Here is an 18,380-nt window from a genome sequence, read left to right as displayed (position 1 = left end):
GGTGTGGAATTGCATACAACATAAGGATGGACTAAAGTCTTATCCAGGTTTTTCTTTTTCATATTTTCCAGGGTTTTTTCTGCAGATCCACTAATAATTTTAATTGTTTTTTTCTATTTTCAGATTTTCATTCTCTTTTTGTCTAATTCTCAATATTTCATCTGTGAAAGATCCATCGACAATGTTGTCATCCTCATCGACCAGCCATTCAAATGATAATGAAGATCTTTTATCAAATCATATTACTCCTGTCCGCACAGTTATGGCACTCTCTGAGTCTCAGACCCAGGTAAGAACATACTTCCCCCTCTCTTCTTTTTGCTCCTTTTTAATCAAAAAACATTTTTTTGTTCCACGCATTCCTGAAACGTTCAGAGAAATTGTTTCCTAATTTGATAATCGTAATTAAGTTATGTTTTTCTTGACCAGATTGAAAATTGCCTAAACTAATTCTTCTTTCTCAGCCCATTTGAATAATTCAGTTTTTGAAAATGTTTTCCTCCTCATTTCAGAATTTGGACAAAAGCACAATAATGTATTAATCTTTTTATGACATTTGTTTTCTTTTTTTTTTTTTTTTAACTAATATAAGTTAAATAAATCTCCATACCTGCTTGAAAAAAAAAAAAATTCAAATATAAGAAATCATTTTTAAAAACCAAATTTGATGATTTTTTTCTCCTTAATGAAAACAATATAAATGAAATAATTTAGTCAACTCCAATCTTCTTCAGTAAGCTACAGTTTTTTTTTTGTTCTTCTTTGTCAACAACGACTGCTGGTGATATCTGATCTCTCCTATGTCATAGAGACAGTTATTAATGTATTTTTTCTGCGTGTGTAAAGTTCTATATTTCTACATGGAAAAGCACTGTAGAATTGAAAATATAAGAAACCATTTTTAAAACCAAAGTCTATACTATATTCATATACTAAGAGATTTGTTTATTTTTCAAAGAATGGAAATAATATAAATCAAATATTTTGGTTTACTCTGATCTTTCTCAGTGAGTTATAGGCATTTTTTTTTCATCGGTATTCATCATTATAACGATGAATACCGATGATAACCAATAACTCCTGTTGTCAAATGGAGACTTTTTAAACTATTTGTGTAAATCTTAAGCTAAAATTTGATTGCAGAATAATGCATAGTAAACATATTAAAAAAAATTGAAACAGTCATACACACAAATATCTGAATTCAGTTTCGATGTTTGGATGTTTTCTAAAAATCATTTTCATTAGCAATAATGCATCTAAGTAGAGTTTGTAAACGTAAAGGATTTTCTTGAGCAGCGTATGAAAATATATCAGTTACAATCTTATATATATAATCATCCACAGACTGTAGTTTCACTGTATAACAGCTCATTAGTGCAGCTAGACTAGCGACTGCCTCAAGCCAGGATTGAAACTCGACCGCCTATATATAATGCAAAGATGTAACTGAACAGAAAATATGTATGTTATAAAAATAATTTTCTTCGACTGGCTTATTGGAATTTGTTTATATGTGGTTGAAATATCAGTATCCAAAAATGAGGTACAAGAAGAAAAATAGGAAAATAACATTTTTGTGAGGTAAGATCTTGTATATATTTTTTTATCTAGGTACTTCTAAATGTTTTTTTCTGAAGATGATCCTATGTATTGAAAGATTTTGTTTCAGTGTATGACTTAAAATAAACACTGCCTTGAAGCAACTATAAACAATTATTATGCCATTGACTATTTTCTGTATGTAGAGCATAATTTGAAAATTATTTAAATTGTCATATATATATATATATATATATATATATATACAGAGAGAGAGAATAAATAACAAAAATTTATATTCCAAAATTCATGATGTTGACCATCTAATAATTTATTCCTTATACAATTCTTGACAGTATCTGTTTCATAGCACAAAATCAATCACTTATTATATCAATCAGTGAATCTATTTTAACCTTAACTCATCAGAAGAAATAGCAACAATCAATCCGTCAAAAGAAATTGAAATGTGATTTGACATGGTAAAAATCCGAAAGTTGGAAGAGAAGCTGCAGTTACCTTTATATTTTTCCATTATGCCATATTGAATATATATATATATATATATATATATATATATATATATATATAGTATTGTGTTAAAATTGTGTAGTTTCTAATTCAATCCAAACATAAAGGTTTGGTCAATATTATATTATATAAGAGTTATGAATATATATCATCCAACATGTTTTTAACTAAATAGCTTGATGGATGTATCATCCACTTTGTTGTAAGGACTCTGACACACACATGCACAGACTTGGAGTCTATATTCGTAACACCCTTCCCATGACTAGGGAATCTAAACTGGAATCAGATGATCAGACCTTCTTGTGCTTTAGACTAACTTTACAACATAGCATAAGCTACTTATATTTTCTTTATCGCTTTCCCTCCACCTAGGACTGTACTCTCATCAATTATGATCCTGACAGCATAAATGTAGCACTCTCCGTTGACACTAGCACCCAAATACATGTATTTGTTGACTTTAATGTTCACCACAGTAATTAGTTTAACTTCTCTAATTACACAGAAACAGCTGATAGCATCACCTATATCCCATTCCTTGACACAGATAGTAACATTCCCAACAAATTGACACAGATAGTAACATTCCCAACACATCTCCCAGATCTTCAGGACCAGCAAGCCTCATTTCTAGACCTATTTCTGATGACAGTTCCTGAGGATTGGGTAACAAATGCCCATTGCCCCCCTCAGGAATGCTGATCATGCTGTGATAATGATAGACATCACCCTAAACTCTCAACCCCAAATTGAAAAACCATTGCTCAAAACGACAAGGTACTACAATAAGGTTGACTGGGATGCTATCAGGGATCACATCAGAGATGCTGCATAGGGAAATATCTTTTCTCTTCCTGCGGAACAGTCCGCAAATGAGACCACTGAATGGTTAAAAGCAGCAACTGAAACACATATTCCCACACGAAAGTTCTATAGCAAACCCCGCTCTCCCCAATGGTTTACTTCTACTTGTACAGAAGCCATTGCTCAAAGGCAGCATGCGTACCAGATTTATCCAACATAAATCCAGCGCAAATAGACAAAAGTTTATAGAAGCTAGAAGTAATTGTAAGAAAGAAATAGCGACAGCTAAGAGAGAATATACCGAAACCACCAGAAAATGCATTGAAGTGCAGAAATTAGGAACTTATAATTTCTGGAAAATCTACGACAGTGTAGTAAATAATAGGCAATCAACAATTCCCTCACTATCCAACAATCATGAGGTTGTTTGTATAGCAACCGAGAAGGCTAACCTGCTTGCCTCAAACTCTACTTTTGATCCAGCAAACCACTCCCTCCCAGGTTTTACTTTGCAAAGTCCCACTCCTACACAGTAGAGATCACCAGATGCCAGAAACTACACTAGATAATCTGAAAATCACCCTTTCTCAAGTACATGATATCATGAAAAACCTAGACATCTCAAAAGCATGTAGACCTGATCTCATCCTGGCTGTACTATTAAAAAAATGCTCTACTGAGGTTGCTTCAGTTCTCTCCAAACTTGTCAACAAATGCCTTAATGAATCATGCTTTCCTAACTGCTGGAAAACAGCTTCTGTCTAAAAGAATTCTGGTGAAAGAAATGACCTATTAAATTATCGCCCCATTAGCCTCCTCCCTCTTTTTGCCAAAATATTTGAGTCCATAACTAATCAAGCTCTAGCCCACCACCTTACAACTGCTAAACTTCTGTCCAACCCCTTTCTATGTCAGATATCCTAACTGTAATCTCTGAATGTACATACCATGCACTGGATAAAGTGGAGGAGGCTAGGGCAGTAGCCCTAGATATATCTAAGGCTTTTGACAGAGTATGGCATGATGATCTTCTCAGGAAAATCAGATCATATGGTATTACTAGATGAATACTTAATAACATAATTAAATCCTCCTTCAATAAGAGAAGAATCCAGGTTTCCTCGATAGTTATACATCAATACAATATGATATAAGTGTGGGTCTACTTCAGTGGTCGATCTTCTGATATTCATAAATGACCTCCCTGATAAAATTGTCTCTGTGATAGGTATATTTACTGACAACACCATGTTCTATAACAGGCACTAGGAAAGAACGAATGAACACATATCCAAGGCAAGGGAAGACCTCCAGTCTGTATTGGAATGAGGACATAAATGGATGGTAACATTCAATGCTGCCAAGAGAAAGCTTCTTTCCTTTGATAATTACAAGAAACCTTCTTAACCACTAATAGCCCTGGTTAATGATACATTACCTGAAAGTACTTTGTTCAAACTTCTTGGCTTAATGTTCACAGACAACATGAGTTGGAACAGATACATTGAGGGCATTGCAAAAACTGCTGCAAAGAAGGTGGACTCCCTCTACTGTATTAGAAAGTTACTTACACCTAAGAGTATCCAGTACCTCTACAAGGTCACCATTCGCCCATGTATGAAATATTGTGTCACATTTGGGTTGGTGCATCTGCTACTAGTCTCTCACTCCTAGACAACTTTCAAACGAGAGTTGCCAACCCAATAGGTCCCAAACTGTCAGCTAGTTTTCAACCTCTGTCCCATTCATGAAATATTGCATTCCTCTGCTTATGTTACAAGTATTTTAATGATAGGTGCTTTGACAAACTACAAGCCCTTGTATCCCCTCGGTGTAAATACTCCTCCACAGTAGAGATCCCCAGATGCCAGAAAGCCTTTTACTCTGTTTCTTCCCTAGGACTGCTAGATTTTGGAATTCCATTCTGGGTTCCTGCTTCCCTGACTGTACTGACATGCAGAAGTTCAAGTGTAATGTAAACAGACATCTTGCTGCTCAACTCCCTACATAGTATCTCTGCGAATTATGTCTTAGATAGTAGCCCCCACCCCTCATACACACACATCAAAGGTTGCACTGTGCCTTGTTTTGGGTTAAAATGCAATAAAAATAAATAAATTAAAAAAAATTTAGCTTACAGATAAAATATTTTGGATTATAGGGTAATTTTTGTAAACATATATCAGACAATTATTTCAGCATCAAATAGTATCTTCAAAGGCTAGAGATGCTGTTTGAGAGTGAAAAAATTGTCTGGTATAAGTTAAACTAAATTACACTAGTTACATATAATCTCTACATATCAAAGTTGTTATAAGAATTGTGATATTTTTTCAAGTTTATTTTGAATAAAACAGTTATTTTTTTATTTAGTTGACAGTAATATTTCACATTTTTTAATTGGGATTTTTGTAGATGAGACCGTTAAATAAACATGATTTCCTTTTTATTAAACACACACACACATATATATATACACACAAACACACACATGTACATACATTTTCAGTGTTACTATACTGATTATAAGAATATAGCCATTTTATACTGTTAATCAAATTAACTGATTTTAGTTAGGAGTCCTTCAGATAAATTAAACGAACTTCAACCTCACAAAAATGAAAGCTCCTTCAGTAGGAAAAAATTTACAATGGAAGCATGGTCAGGAATGGGTGTGGACTTTACTCGAAATTTTCTCCCAGATGTTTTGAACGTGGATGCCATACCAGTATCAAGTTTTATAATAATGTAACTTATGAAATGGGCTTGCTGAGTATGAATATAAAGTATTCATCTTTAACTAATGGTTGATGATGCACTCTGCTGCTACTTGGAAAAGTTTTGAAATGTAAGAGGTCACTCTTTAAGAAAGTAACCTGTAATTATTTAGGTGTCCCACAAGTGATGTACACTGTGTAACCGTTTTTACTTGCCTAGTGGAAAGAATGCACTATGTTCTTCACTATGCAAAGTCTACTTAAAAATAAAAACGTGTGGACGTCATCCAATTTGGACTCTTAGTATATTGTACAATTTTAATAGCAAATAGGATTTCATAACGTGGACTTAATAACCTCATGTTCGTTTTTTATTTTTCACTTGTTCTTCTATTAGACTACTTGCCAAGCAAACTTAAAAAGTCAACTCTATTATTATTATTATTATTATTACTTAAAATGTATACTTTAAAAGATTAATCTTGAATAAATGTTATGTTTTTTATATTCAATCAACAGTTTCATTTAACTGCGTCATTTTACAGAAATAACAAACAGATATTAGAAGTGAAAGTTACCAGTGTGGAAAATACTGTTGTAATACATAGTATTTGGATTCTTCAGACTACTGTTCTCATCTGTGGTGCCATTTTTACAACGTTTCAGTCGATGTAACCTTCTTCAGGTGTATCTTGTCGAACTTGGGAATGTTTTTGCTGAACTCAGGAATCTGGTAGGAATTTTGAACGGAATGCTTTATTTACTTCATGGGGGTAGCATGCCCTCGTTCCATCAGCCATGACTGGGTGGAGTCCTAAGTAATTCACAATTGTATTTTTCAGTCGTGAGAAGTGAACCTTCAACCTTCAGAAGAATATCACTTTTACAATTGATTTTTTCCGAGTACTCTAACCACTGCATCATGCAGAATAAATTGTTCGCTTAGAAAAATTTTCTTGTTTGTAGAATGTTCACCGGGTGAAAGACATGAATGTTACAAGTGTGTATACGTCTATATGTTTGTTTGCTATCAGTGTGGATATTTTTCAGTTGTCAATGTGTAAATATATGTGTGTAAGTTCGGGAGTCATTGTACATATTTAGTCTTTATCAGTGTGTGAATATGTGTGAACTTTTGTATGCATGAGTTGAGTATTCGTTTGCCTCTCCTGCCTTTCCAGACCAAGGGGAAGTGAGCGTAATGTGATGCTTGTTTCGTCTCTATTGTTAACGGAGATCTCTGTTCTTTGGTGTTTCGTTATGAGTTTACTGTTTTTATTAAGAGTTGTTTTTCACATCAGCTCGTTATAAGAATCAAATGTGTAGCAACCATATCCGTAGATAATCCTTATTTATTTTTAGGATGGTGGGTTTAGCACAAACTTATTGATTTGATTGTATCCCATTCCCACTTAATACAGAAAGGAAGGAATTAAAAGGAAAGAGAAGGCTAAACGAATGTCAAAAATTAACAGAAAGAAAGAAATGTTTAGAAAAATGGTACACACATTATTTTAATCATTTTCTTTTCTTTACTAGGATCTCGGGCAATGTCAGACAGCCCTGCTTGTATAATATAAACAAAGGTTAACACTAGGTCTACATAATACATTGTAAGAGATATATTCTATTCACAGCTGGCATCGCTTAAACTCACCGGAAAGATTTTAAAAAATAATAAGCCTACTAAAATAAAAAGTATAAAATAGTATTACATTTGTAAATATCTATTTTGTATCATTTTTTTGATACCTTTTTTTTCTTCTTTTTTTTTTTAATTTATTGCTGTGGGGTCAGATGTGTTTATTTTAATTTTTTTGAAAACTTGGGAAATTTTTTTATTTTATTTCTTATTTAATCTTAAAGATTCCTACAATCAATTTTAAACTCAAAGCACCCCCCACCCCCATCCAAAATGAAAATAAAAAAGGAAAGGTGACTGAGAAAAACAAGACAAATGGGAGTCTGGGCGGTGGGTATAATAAGGGTGATGAAAGAAAACAGGGGAGTGTTCAGCTTGGATGCAAACCCCCCACCCTTTGGCTTTTTTGTTGTTGTTTCTGATTATCTTTGATGAGAGAGGAAGCAGGAAACAATTTGTCTGACAGAATAAAGACCCAAACTGCCTTTTGTCTCTTGTTTTGATTAAGAACTTCACACCATAAAAATGAAGGAAAAAGAAAAAAATAAAAAAACACAGCCGCACAGCTTTTTCTTTCAATCTTTCTCTCTTCCACAGCTTTCTATTTATTTCTCTTCCCCTCTATTTCACTATCCCCTCTCCTCTTTCTGTCCTTCTCTCCTTTATCTCTCTCTCCTTTATCTCTCTCTCTTTTATCTCTCTCTCTCTCCTTTATCTCTCTCTCCCCTTTATCTCTCTCCCTTATCTCTCTCCCTTATCTCTCTCCCTCTTTTATCTATCCCTCTCTCCTCTATCTATATCTCTCTATCATATTTCTATCTCTCTATCCTATTCCATCTTTCTCTCTCTTTCTCTCCTATTCTATCTCTTTTATTCTATCTTTCGCTCTCTCCTATTCTATATATCTCTTTCCTATTTTATCTCTTGTTCTATTTCTCTTCTCTCCCCTTGCTCTTCTATTTCTTTTGTTCTCTTCTTTTTCTCTCTATCCTTCTTCTCTGACCATCTCTCTCTGTTCTTCTCCTCTAGTTATCTCTCTCTATCTTCATACTCTAATTAAACTATTTCTCTCTGTCCTCCTCCTCCTCCCTCTCTCTCCTCCTCCTCCTTCAGCTATCTCTCTCTATTTCCCTGCTTATTTGACTTTAACTACTCACTTTGCACTAAAATACTGAATTCATCCAACCTCAAATAATATTTTCATTCTCATATTATTATTTCATTCACAATCAGAAAATTTAATTCTTATGTCTTAAGAATCATTATTCAGTCGATTTTCTCATCTTGACATTTTCCTTACTTCCCAATATTTCCCTTATCTCTTCAGAATTTAGTTGTGGATTTGGCACAACACTGTATTTATTGTGTAAATAATATGAAACTGGCAATAATATGAAACTGGCTTCTGGAGTATACACATTATGACATGTGTTAGCCTTTATGTATTAATTTATTTTTATTCAGATTTAAATGTGCACCCCTCCCCCATCTCCAAATATTTATGTTTATTAAAACTTGAAAGTCGTTTATTTCAAATTTTAGAATTCCCGTTTTTCATCTGAATTCCACAAGCCAGAAGATTAGTGACTTTGCGTGGAAGTCCGAACAACCCCCCCCCCCCCACTTCATTATATTTATTGACATGTAAAGCCTCTAGTTCTCTGTTATGCGAAGCTACAGACTTCTGAACATTTACCAGATATGAAACCCTCTTCATTTTTTTTTTAATCTTGTCATTAATGTATAAAGTCAGGAGGTAGCACCGTGTGGACTTCAAAGGAGAAGCAGCATCACTTGAATTTCAAAGATGATTACATGATGTATTTGCAACTACGTTCACTGACAACAAATCCATCATGGGAGCCTGCCACTTCGCCATGAATAAGATACTAGCCAAACAGAAGTCAATTTTCTTTCTTGCCAGTTAAACAACTTGTTCTGTTGCAAGGAGACCTCACTTTACCTTTTAGAGTCTGTCTTCCATCTATTTCAACATCACCTAGCATCATTCAATACAGAATTGAAGCAGACTTTTAAAAATTTATCACTTTTAAGCACATCAGAAATCTGATTTTTATTTGCAAGAAAAATATTGTACTTTCATCTGAAAATCATATCAATTTGGGATTCCAGCCATACATACAGAGATATTGTTGAAAGTTTCAACTTCTATCAGCCATCGTATTAAAGCAGGTAAACTCGCATTTCTATCAGTTTTCCAGTGGCATACAATCATTTCCTCCAAAGATAAGTACATTTTGAATCCATTTTACTCTTAAAGATTTTACTTGTTCCAAACCAGAATGTCCTTGTGATTTCAATATTTTATTTGCTGTTTATATATTTAATTAATACGTGTGTTAATGAATAATGTATTTTATACAATCTTCTGTGTCGTTGGTGTATCTTCAGCATGTTTTGTTGATTGATATTTTCTTTGAAACAAAAAATGAAGTTTGGAAACGTGTAAGCAATTTTATATCTTTTTGAATCTGGAAAACTGACGATAACGTGTCTCTGTGTATGACACATGAACTGTTCATAAGAGAATGCATGTATAAAAGGCAAAATGTGTGTGTGTGTGTCTGCCAAAAACTTCCCACAGACGCATCGTAATATGACAAAATCAATATCATTTTAAAGCTCTGTATCTCAGACGGCAAATATCGAAAAATTTGCCAAAAACATTAATTCCTTCACCTTCAACTGGGCAGTTTTCTATAGGATGGGGTCGGTTTTTTCGTCGACATTTTCACAAGTCATCGTCTCTGTTGGTTTGACTACCATTAATTCCAACGCTTGCAACTTCCGATTTCACAATGAACGCATCAGCTAAGATGTTACGTTTTTTTTTTTTCACCTTCTTTTCCTCCTTTGTGTTACGGGTTCAAGCCTGCCTGCCTACTACCACTTTTTTAACACCTCTCTTCACCCGGGCTGCCTACTGTTGTTTTGATGCCCCCCCTTCCCGCTACTACCACTTTCTTTTTAACACCTCTTTCCACCCTTGGGGTTCCTTACTACATCACCTCTCTACACTCAGGCAACAATTTGTTAAAGTAAGTATAAAAAATTTATCAAAATGATCAGATTAAATAACTGGAAAAGTATTGATATACCATAAAATAAAATAAATTTTAAAGTTAATCATAATTTCTTTTGTTCATAATTTAATAACACTGTCATAATATATATATATATATATATCATTAGCATATTCAGTTAACATGTGTTGAATGATTTTTAAAAATTGATTTTCAAACTAACCTATCTCTGGCCAGGTGTTTATCTTTCTTTTAATCCCATCCTTATCACTTCCATGTTGATAGTCATCCACAGATTATTTTGCTATACGACAGCTCCTCAGGGCAGCTATACTAGCACTCACTCCAAACCAGGAATGAAACCTACAATTATCTAGTTAATAGTCACCACCCAGCCACAGGGTCAGCGTTAATAAATCATATCTTCAATGTGTTTATCTAAATATTAACTGCAACTTTTAACGTGCATCGTTTGTTTATTTACAAAGAGCATTACATTACTATAAGCTAAGGACACTGAAAAAAGAGTGTGTGTTTATTTATATATACACTGGCAGCAAAAAGAAAGTCTGCACTTGTAATTTTTTCAAAAACTGCAAATTTAAGCTAAGTTTAATGTAACTGTTTAAACAACCTATATCTCATTTGATTGGCCTTTTATTCTTCTATAATTTTACCTGTTCATATTTGACTTTTAATTGAAATATTCTAGTGTTTATGTCAATTTAAAAAAAATAACTTCAAATTGAGGCAAAAAGAAAGTCTGCATGATGGTAAATTGTTATTTAAATGTAACTTTAGGACATTAATGCAACACAAATACAACAAGAACACAATGAACTAGTTAATATTTAATAGCATAGCCCTTCTGCAATTTGACAGCCTGCAATCTTTTGGAAATTCTTTGAATGAGACTGCAGCAGTACTCCGAGGAAAGGGCATTCCACTTTCTCCAAAGTTCTTCCAAATTTGAAATTTTATCATTGCGTAGCTATTGCTTGATGTAATGCCATACGTTTTCGATAGGATTGAGGTCTGGAGATTGTGCAGGTCAGTCCAAACACGGAATGTCATGCTTTATTTTTGCTTTTTTTTTTACATAGGCGTCACCACTTATCAAGGCCAATAGGCCACTCAAGGATAAGGGTTAAAGAGTGTAGAGTAGTCAAAAGGACAATATAGTAATCGATAGTAATGGAAGTTTGGTAAATTTGTTAACTTAAGTGGAACGGCTCATCAGAAACTTGTTCACGTCGGACTTGAAGACAACCATATTATAGACAGCTGGAAAGCAGGAAAACGGAAGACAATTCCACATACGTGCAGTTCTAAGAAAGAAGCTTTGATCATGGAATCTATGTTTAGGTTTAGGCACAGATAAAGAGTGGGGAAAATTATTGATAATGTTTTCAGCTAGTCTAGTGTTTCTTGTGAAAGTTTGGTGAGGGGGGACCATAGATTGAAGCTCAGTCGAACACTTTCCATGAAAATAACGATAAAGTAGAGACAAACTCGCAACATCTCTTCTGTGAGAAAGAGGTTGCAGGGAAGAGAAAAGGACATCTCCCACCAGGCCACAAAGTCTATTTTGAACCTTATCAAGGCAGGACAAGTCTTTTCTAGCAGCTCCTGCCCATATGTGGCAACAGTATTCCATCCTTGGACGTATCTGGCTCTTATATAGATAGAGAATTGCATCAGCAGTGAGATATCTACTGGATCGATAGAAGGATCCGACCATTTTTCCAGCGACCTTGGCAACAGATTTGATGTACGTATTCCATTTAAGATCAGGAGTAAATGTCAAGCCCAGAAGCCTGTCAAAACTTGAGGCTTCCCCAAGACGAGAGCCATTCATTTTAATTGATGCCAGATGTGGATCAGAACGTTGATGATGTAAGGATAGAACCTCTTGACATTGCCAGCTGTATGAATGGAAGCATTATCCCACATGAAGATGGGTATATCATCCAAATTCTGACCAAAGTAGGGTAGAAAATGCTCAGTCAACATATTAATGTACTTGGTTGAATTAATTTGACTTTGCAAGTGAACTATAGGTTCTGGACTATCGGTACTAATAATGCTCCACACCAAAACTGAACCTCCACCACCTTCCAACGTTGAAACTGAGCACCTAGGATTAAATTTTTCATCTTTCCTCCGACGGACGTACTGCCTACCATCACTGCCTGGCCTAATGAACTTGCTTTCATCGCTAAAAAGCACTTTTGACCAATATGAAGAGTCATGATCTTCATTGCATCTGTACCGTTTTTTCATCACATTTCAATCTGCAGCTGATTTCTCGATTGGATAAACCAAAAAGGTAGAATTAATGAGCTCCTGACGATCACTAAGAGAATGTTGTGGCATATGGACTAAATGCTACGTTGTATAACCTGGAACAACAAAAATTTCGATTAGAGATGCTTTGTTGCGTGTTGGTGGATATTTTAAACTAATTTAGGGGCGATAATAATTTAAGCTGGTTTTAAGCGAATTTGTTGCTGTGGGCTTTCTTTTTGCCTCCACAATTTGAAGTTATTTTTTTAAATTGACGTGAACACTAGAATATTTCAATTAAAAGTAAAATATGAACAGGTAAAATTATAAAGGAATAAAAGGTAAATCAAATGAGGTATAGGTTGTTTAAACAGTTATATTAAATTTAGCTTAAATTTGCAGTTTTTAAAAAAAATTACAAGTGCGGACTTTCTTTTTGCCAGCACTCTATATACCATACTTTGGGGTAATTGCGTCAAATCCGGGGGTGATTGTGCCAACTAAAAAAAGTGCTCTTTATATGCGTGGTTACCAAAACAGCACTTTTAGCTGGTTGGTGCAATTACCCTAGATTTGAAGCAATTGCCCCAAATTACTGTGTGTGTGTGTATATATATATATATATATATATATATATATATATATATATTTTCTCAATGCCCTATCTATTTTTTGTTGTACATGTTCTATTTTCACGCTTTTTTCTTTTAATTCATTTTTCTGCTAGTTCTTGACACTGAATGGTTACTTTTTTTTCTCTATCTAGTGTTTTAGGGGCACTTGTTTTAGCATTACTGATTTACATTTATATACATATATTCTACATATAGCCCATGTTGCCACATATGGATTTGGTATTATTAGGTTTGGCTAGTATTCAGGAGAGATTGAGAAGTTATTTTAGTTCGTCTGTAATTATAAAAGCCTGATTCTCATAAATAAATTCTTGTAGATATTATTAAATTAATATTTTGGTAAATACAGCTTTAGAGTAGATACTTTACTCAATATACGTATGTACCTATTTTTTGTTCGTAACTAAGTATATACTGACAAAGCACAATATTTAGTAGTACTAGCGAACATATGCCCTCACTTGTTGCAGAGTTATATATATACTTGCAGGCCGCCCAACATTGCCTGCTCGTAAAATACACTTAAATATGATATTTTGATTAATGCAGATATTGTATTTAATATTATATTATATTGAACCCAATATATAGTAATAATTTGGAAAGTAAAAAAAAAAAATGACTGGTGCGCCACCACCAAGAATCAAAACCAAAACGTTTAGCTTATGATTTTTCCTTTGACATTAATGCCTGAGCTATGAAGACATGTTTGCTGCAAGGCTAAAAATTAAAACATGGACCAATAGCTATTACGTTATGCATGCGTATTCGTAATGCCGTCATTCGACCTTCACCTGGTCAATTTCATTTTTTTTTTTTATTTTCACACTTTTGCACCGATTTCCTTCGGCTAAAACCTAAATATAACGTTTTGCATGAGTTCAACCCTACCCTATATATTAACTTTCATGTCTGTAGACCAAAAATTGACAGAAGAGTTTGATAGGCAAAATTTTTTAAACAAATACACATACATAAATATATATAGAAAGAGGTTTGTATAAAATTTAAATGAAAAATTTGAAAACTTTGAAGTGTCAAAAATAATGATAAAATCATTTTATTTACTTTTTTGTTGTAAGTTCAATATTTTGCTAAAAATAGCTTCATCGGGGTAGGAAGTCCGATCTGTAATTCTTTTTTTTTCTTTTCTTCATTTTGGTGTTATGGAGGAGGTGATGCCTCAGAGTAGAAGAGAAGATAAATATACGTGTTGATCCAGTGGTTCCACGTGTTTTTCTCTAGTTTCAAGCGGGAAATTTAAAGTAAAAGATGGTCACACTTTTAGAAGACACTTATCTATATATGTAAAAGCGAAAATGTATGTATGTATGTTCGCTTTTTGTGTATGTCTGCAAAAGGATTTTTTTCGGCAGCTTCTCAAGGCCGTCGCTCATTTTTAAAACTTTTTATATCACGTCGAAATCATATCTACAAGTTACGAACGGGGGTCGTGTGTGTATTTAATTTGCCCGACTTTGAAAAGCTAAATATTAAACATTTTTCGATCGGCGCGTGTAGATTCGCCTTTTTCGTATAATAAAAGCGAAACTAATACGAAGGTTGTTGCATTGTTCCCAGCGTAATCGCGGGAACATCAAAAAGCTATCAGCTTTGATCAATGTGTTTTTTTCCGTATATCAGACAATAGCTATTCAATATGGACAATCCCTTTTCAATGGGGAGCTGGTTTCCCCCTTCCCATCATCTTGGGGAAGCCCAAACTGCCCTACAGTAAATGAAAAAAACGTTCCCATAGTGAAACAAAGTAAACAAACCCCAAAAAACTGCTCTGTCATGTAACGCTCCCGCAATGACCTCATTAAGCGTCCACCTGTCAATCAAACCTCCTTGACTTGACTTACTTTAAATCGCTCTTACATTAACATTGCCGCCGTAGCGCAGGTGTTCAGGCTCAGTCTGTAGGCCTCAAGGCTCTGGGTTCGAGCCCACATGCCACCAACCCATCATTTTTTTTTATTTTTTTTTTTTTTATAAATCGTTATCGTTAATTTTCCTTTTTGTTCTGATTTACCCAAAAAAACACGCACACACACCTACAAATACCTGGGCAACGCCGGGTACCCCCCCGCAAGTCTATAATATAAATCTCACCTGTCTGTTTAAATGTATGTATGTATATATGTTTGTATGCCTAAAACTTTTGACAGAGATGACGGATTTTCACGAGATCAATATCGTTTTGAAGCTCGACCCTTCGAACATCAAATATCGAAACATTGACCCAAAACATTAATTTCTTCACCCTGAACTGGGCACTTTTCTACAGGGAGAAGTTGCTTTTTTCGATTGTCTAGCCTTAAATCTACATCACTTCCAGATTGGCGCAGCAACAAAGATGTCACTTTTTTTATTTTCACATTCTTTTCCTCCTTCGCGGTACGGGTTTTTTTTTGATCAGCACACACCTTCAGACACCTGAACAACGCTAGGCACTCAAGCTAGTCTATAATATAAAGGGCAGCAAAAATCTACTTAAATGTATGTATGTTTGTATGTCTGCCTAAAAACAATCTACCTTCGCTGATGGAATCATAGACCAGTTGTTATAGCAGCATCATCGTTATCTTAAGATTGCATGTTCGAGATGTCAGATATGTTTTTTTTTTTTTCGATTTTTAAAGTTTTAATATTGAAACAGGATTATTTATGCCATTTTTACGTTCACTTTTTAAAGTTTTCCATCACGTTCGCTGTTTTTTTGTTTTTTTTTTCTGATTTTTTATAAGAAGTTTTAATATTGAAACAGTGTTATTTATGCCATTTTTTTTTCATTCGCTCACGTTTGCTGTTTTTATTTTTTTGTTTTTCGAATTTAAAAAAAAAAAGTTATATTTAAACAGGTTTAATATGTTTGCTTATTCTTTATTTTCCATTTTGTTTTGATTTACCTCTCCACACCCGGGCAACGCTGGGTACTTCCACTAGTTTTGAATAAAATTTAAATGAGGTTTGTGTTTACTATAAACTTTTTACGCAAATATTATTCAAGTATAAATCATGGAGAATATCTGCATGAATATAATTACACGTAATAGTTTACTAAAGATGATCATCCCATAAGAAAACTGAAAAAACTAATGCTTAAAAGAATATGCAAAATAGCTAGATCTTTTGCAGATGAATGCAATTCCATGACCATTGTATAATAAAGTTGTATTTTCTTAGTAAATAAAAAAAGAATTTTAAATATGAATATCAATTCACACAAAAAAAATTATAGGAGTACATACATACATACATATATATATACTTTTAATATTATACTACTTCATTGAAGACAGACATTCATTTATATTCGTTCAAAAAAATTCAGTTTATTTACTACATAAGTGCACAAATATTCTTACTTTCTTACAGAGGAAAAAAATACACCTGAAATATGAACCTATTTTAGTTAGTTAGTACATTATTTTTAAATAATTGTACTTTAAAATGTATAATTTATTTGGACAGCTAATACCAGATTACGTAATTTGCATATAGCATATTAAGCAAGGCTGTAATGACCCATGAAAAAAAAAATAACAAAAAACAAAGCCAGAAACTTTTAATTATAAATGTATGGACTGTCTGAAAAGAAAAAAATATCACTAGGTTGATGTGACTTTCTATTGTTTGGGTTTTATGCATTTTTTGCAGTGTTTATAAGTTGCCCGTACTGTAATAAAATTATATATGCAGAGAACTATCTATAAAAATATCAGTATGAGCCGAAACAATGGTGCCGGAAAAACTCGTCCCGGGAAAACTCGTCTCCGGAAAACTCGTCCCCTTTCGCTAGGTAGGAAAACTGGTCCCTTATTAAATAAATATCGATTGAAAACACATTTTATGATCGTTCTTGAAGGAGATATTGTTTTTTAAAATAAACTATACCCCCCCCCATAATATTTTTTTTTAAAATATTTTTACTTGTTTAATGTTTTTTTTGTATTTTTAATAAAAGCGTTTATTATGTTCATAAACGAGACCGCATATTTTTTTTATATTAATATAAAAAGAATTTACTTGTATACTGTTGTTTATAAAAGGGTAAAATCGATTTTTCTACCTCGCCGACTATGCTGTTTATTTAATTTATTTGGAATCGTTTATTTGGTAAAGAAAAAAAAACAAAAAAAACAAACAAAAAACATGTCGAATGTTACGGGAGAACGAGAAATAATGCCCGGTATATCACATCTTAGGGGGTCTTGATAATCGCTAAAAAATAGAAAATTAAAGAAATTACTGAGGGAGATTTGGTTTTAAAAAGAAAATAATAAATTTTAATATTTTTTAAAATATAATTTAGAGAGAGAGGGGGGGATAAAACCTATATCTCCCTTCGAAAAGCAACCAACAAAAAATGATAAACGATAGCGGAGTTTTCAAGAAAATTGATTAATGAATTTATTTAGTGATTACTTTCTCTCTTAATGATTGATTTTAGAATTTTGAAGTAAAAATTAAAAAAATTAAAAATGAGTTAACGAGAGATTGTTAGCACATGGCATCTCTCGCGCCAAAAAAATATTTCGCTTTTAATTTATTAGTTAATTTTTGCAAAATTTGACAGGACGACAATAAATGTTGATAATTGATAAAATCATAATTTTAAATAACGCATGAGTGCATTTGGTATGACAGAAAACAAAAACATAACAACAAAAAAACTATCATAATTAAAAAACAAAACCAAAAGCGTAACGAAGAATCGAATCGCTCCCTGTTTTTTAATTTTTGGGTTTTGTTTTTTTTATTGTTTTTATGACTCCAAAAAACATCGTTAAAATAAGAACAAAAAAAAATTTGTAATTAACTTTGTATGAACATAATAAACGCTTTAAAATAAGTTAAACCACTAAGAACTTAGCCAGTTAGGTAGAAAACGGACACTTAGAAAATCGATTTTATTTTAAAAAAAAACAAAAAAACATTAAACAAGTAAAAATATTTTTTTTAAAATATTATGGGGGGGGCGTTAGTTTATTTTAAAAAACAATATCTCCTTCAAGAACGATCATAAAATGTGTTTTCAATCGATATTTATTCAATAAGGGACCAGTTTTCCTACCTAGCGAAAGGGGACGAGTTTTCCCGAGACGAGTTTTCCCGGGACGAGTTTTCCTAAATTCGAAACAATTGTATGCTTATATAGTAAATAATCAGA

The 18,380-nt window shown here is 33.3% G+C and overlaps 1 protein-coding gene across 5 annotated transcripts in view; it reads left to right on the top strand.

Moving 5' to 3' along the window:
• The window catches only part of LOC145296850 (mutS protein homolog 5-like), a 1,881,756-nt gene that overhangs the window by 492,512 nt on the left and 1,370,864 nt on the right, over positions 1-18,380 (top strand). For all 5 annotated transcript variants that reach the window (XM_080142982.1, XM_080142983.1, XM_080142984.1 and 2 more), the window contains one exon: positions 124-289. In XM_080142982.1, coding sequence (XP_079999108.1) covers positions 182-289 — 108 coding nt within the window. In that variant the 5' untranslated portion in view covers positions 124-181. The remainder of the gene's footprint in view (positions 1-123; positions 290-18,380) is intronic.

This window comes from Euprymna scolopes, chromosome 17 (genome assembly GCF_053919585.1).
Source record: "Euprymna scolopes isolate OS-2025 chromosome 17, ASM5391958v1, whole genome shotgun sequence".
Classification (NCBI taxonomy): domain Eukaryota; kingdom Metazoa; phylum Mollusca; class Cephalopoda; order Sepiida; family Sepiolidae; genus Euprymna; species Euprymna scolopes.
This window is presented reverse-complemented; position numbering and strand designations above follow the sequence as displayed.